At 49.3% G+C, this 2,006-nt stretch overlaps 1 protein-coding gene across 1 annotated transcript in view; it reads left to right on the top strand.

Annotated features, from left to right (window-relative positions):
* Tubgcp3 (tubulin gamma complex associated protein 3) overlaps window positions 1-2,006 on the top strand; it is a 66,468-nt gene that overhangs the window by 23,802 nt on the left and 40,660 nt on the right. Inside the window, 2 exon segments of the mRNA XM_029480660.1 lie at window positions 80-252; window positions 1,680-1,798. Coding sequence (XP_029336520.1) covers window positions 80-252; window positions 1,680-1,798 — 292 coding nt within the window.

The following is a 2,006-nucleotide window of genomic DNA, read 5'->3' as shown; positions in this document are numbered from 1 at the left end:
TAATAACATAAGGAAAATTTCTAAGTATGTTCTGTCTGCTTATTTGAAGCCACAAATGTTTCTTTCTTACTTTCTCTAGACAGTCTCATCAAGCTGCAGGAGTGGGCGATGGTCTGCGACAGCAGTTGGGGCCTCGTCTGGCGTGGACTCTGACTGGAAATCAGCCTTCTTCACAAACCCCTACCTCGAAGGGTTTCCCAAATGCTCTTTCTCGAAACCTGACAAGGTCAAGGAGAGAAGGGGATCCGGGTGGTAAGATGTGTTTTGTCAGTTAGAAGCCAGCACCTCATCTGTAGTGATTCCTTAGTGTTCATGGAATGAAGCCTGGGTCCCTGCTATGGCCAGGTGCCTCGTGAGGTTACTTCACGTTGGCCGCTGGTCTGTTCCTTCTCTGTTGCACTCTGCCTCCTTGTCCCAGTCCCCTCCCCATCTAGTCTGACATCCCTCCTGAGAAGCCACACAGATCATCAAGGTTACTTGTGCCCAAGTCCAACCTCTGGAGAGGGGTGTCTTAGTCAGGGTTTCTATTCCTGCACAAAACATCATGACCAAGAAGCAAGTTGGGGAGGAAAGGGTTTATTCAGCTTACACTTCCATGCTGCTGTTCATCACCAAGGAAGTCAGGACTGGAACTCAAGCAGGTCAGGGAGCAGGAGCTGATGTAGAGGCCATGGAGGGATGTGACTTTACTGGCTGGCTTCCCCTGCCTTGCTCAGCTTGCTTTCTTATAGAACCCAAGACTACCAGCCCAAGGATGGCACCACCCATAAGGGGCCCTTGGTACTTGGTAAAGGCATAAATACATCTTTTCAGTGAGAGTTCCAGAGCTGTACCTGCTGCTTACAAGAGATATATTTTGAGTAGAGAGTTATAGACAGGTTAAAAGTAAATGGGTGGATGTTGTATGGTTGTGAAATCAACCACAGGGGGCAGAGCCTCTGTAGAATAGACTTAACATAGTGAGATGTAGGTGGGCCTTTTGAATAGGGAAGGATAGGGAAGGTCTANTCTTAAGGANGGTTCAGTGAGTCTGGTGTGAGTGCTAGGACAGACTACGCCTGTCCACACNAGTGTGGACAGGGGAAGGAGAGCAGAGGAGTCCCCGCTAGCTAGGAATGGGCAGGGCTGCCATGTGAGGCCGACGGACACTGATGGGTGGTTGCAGCCTTCCTCCCCACAGCATGAAGGAGTGCCCGAGCTGCATGCTCTGCTGTGCTCCTGACCGTCTCTGGCTTCCCTCAGCATCCTGGCTTCTGGGTGTTCTGCCTCCTTGCCCTCATTTTTGCCTAACACCCTAAGTTTATTGTGGTATTTGTTCAGAAGAACTGGGAAACTGATGTCCTTTCTGAGCTATGAACTCCCGTTTCTTGTGTTAGGAAGATCCTGATCTCACCGTGTAGTAAGCTGGCATTACACAACTCCCCTACCGTGCACTCCCTCTGGTTCATTTATGGTTTTGTCTGTCTGATGGTCACAGGACAGCTTGTCCTCAGAGGCCTTCAGGGGGACCCTCTCAGAAATCCCACAACTTCCTGTCTTGACATTTCTTTTGCTTCTTGAACTCACTTCCCGAGTTGATCTCTGTGGTCTGGGAGCAGATGTGTAGTGTGCAGCTAATCAATTATGCAACTCATTTCATGTGGAGTGTGCTCCTTACTGTCTTACAAATCTTGTTGCAGGCACATTGGAAGTTACTGAAGCTGCTCTTGTGAGAGACATTCTCTACGTATTCCAGGGCATTGATGGCAAAAACATCAAAATGAGCAGCACTGAAAACTGTTACAAAGTGGAAGCGAAGGTATGCTAACAGAACCTGCTGCAGCGTAGGTATGTTAACAGAGCCTGCTGCAGCGTAGGTATGCTAACAGAGTCTGCTGCAGCATAGGTATGTTAACAGAGCCTGCTGCAGCGTAGGTATGTTAACAGAGCCTGGTGCAGCATAGGTATGCTAACAGAGCCTGCTGCAGCGTAGGTATCCTAACAGGGCCTGCTGCAGCGTAGGTATG

This window comes from Mus caroli, chromosome 8 (assembly GCF_900094665.2).
Source record: "Mus caroli chromosome 8, CAROLI_EIJ_v1.1, whole genome shotgun sequence".
In the NCBI taxonomy this organism is placed as follows: domain Eukaryota; kingdom Metazoa; phylum Chordata; class Mammalia; order Rodentia; family Muridae; genus Mus; species Mus caroli.
The sequence above is the reverse complement of the archived record's forward strand: the minus strand, read 5'-3'. Positions and strand labels throughout refer to the sequence as shown.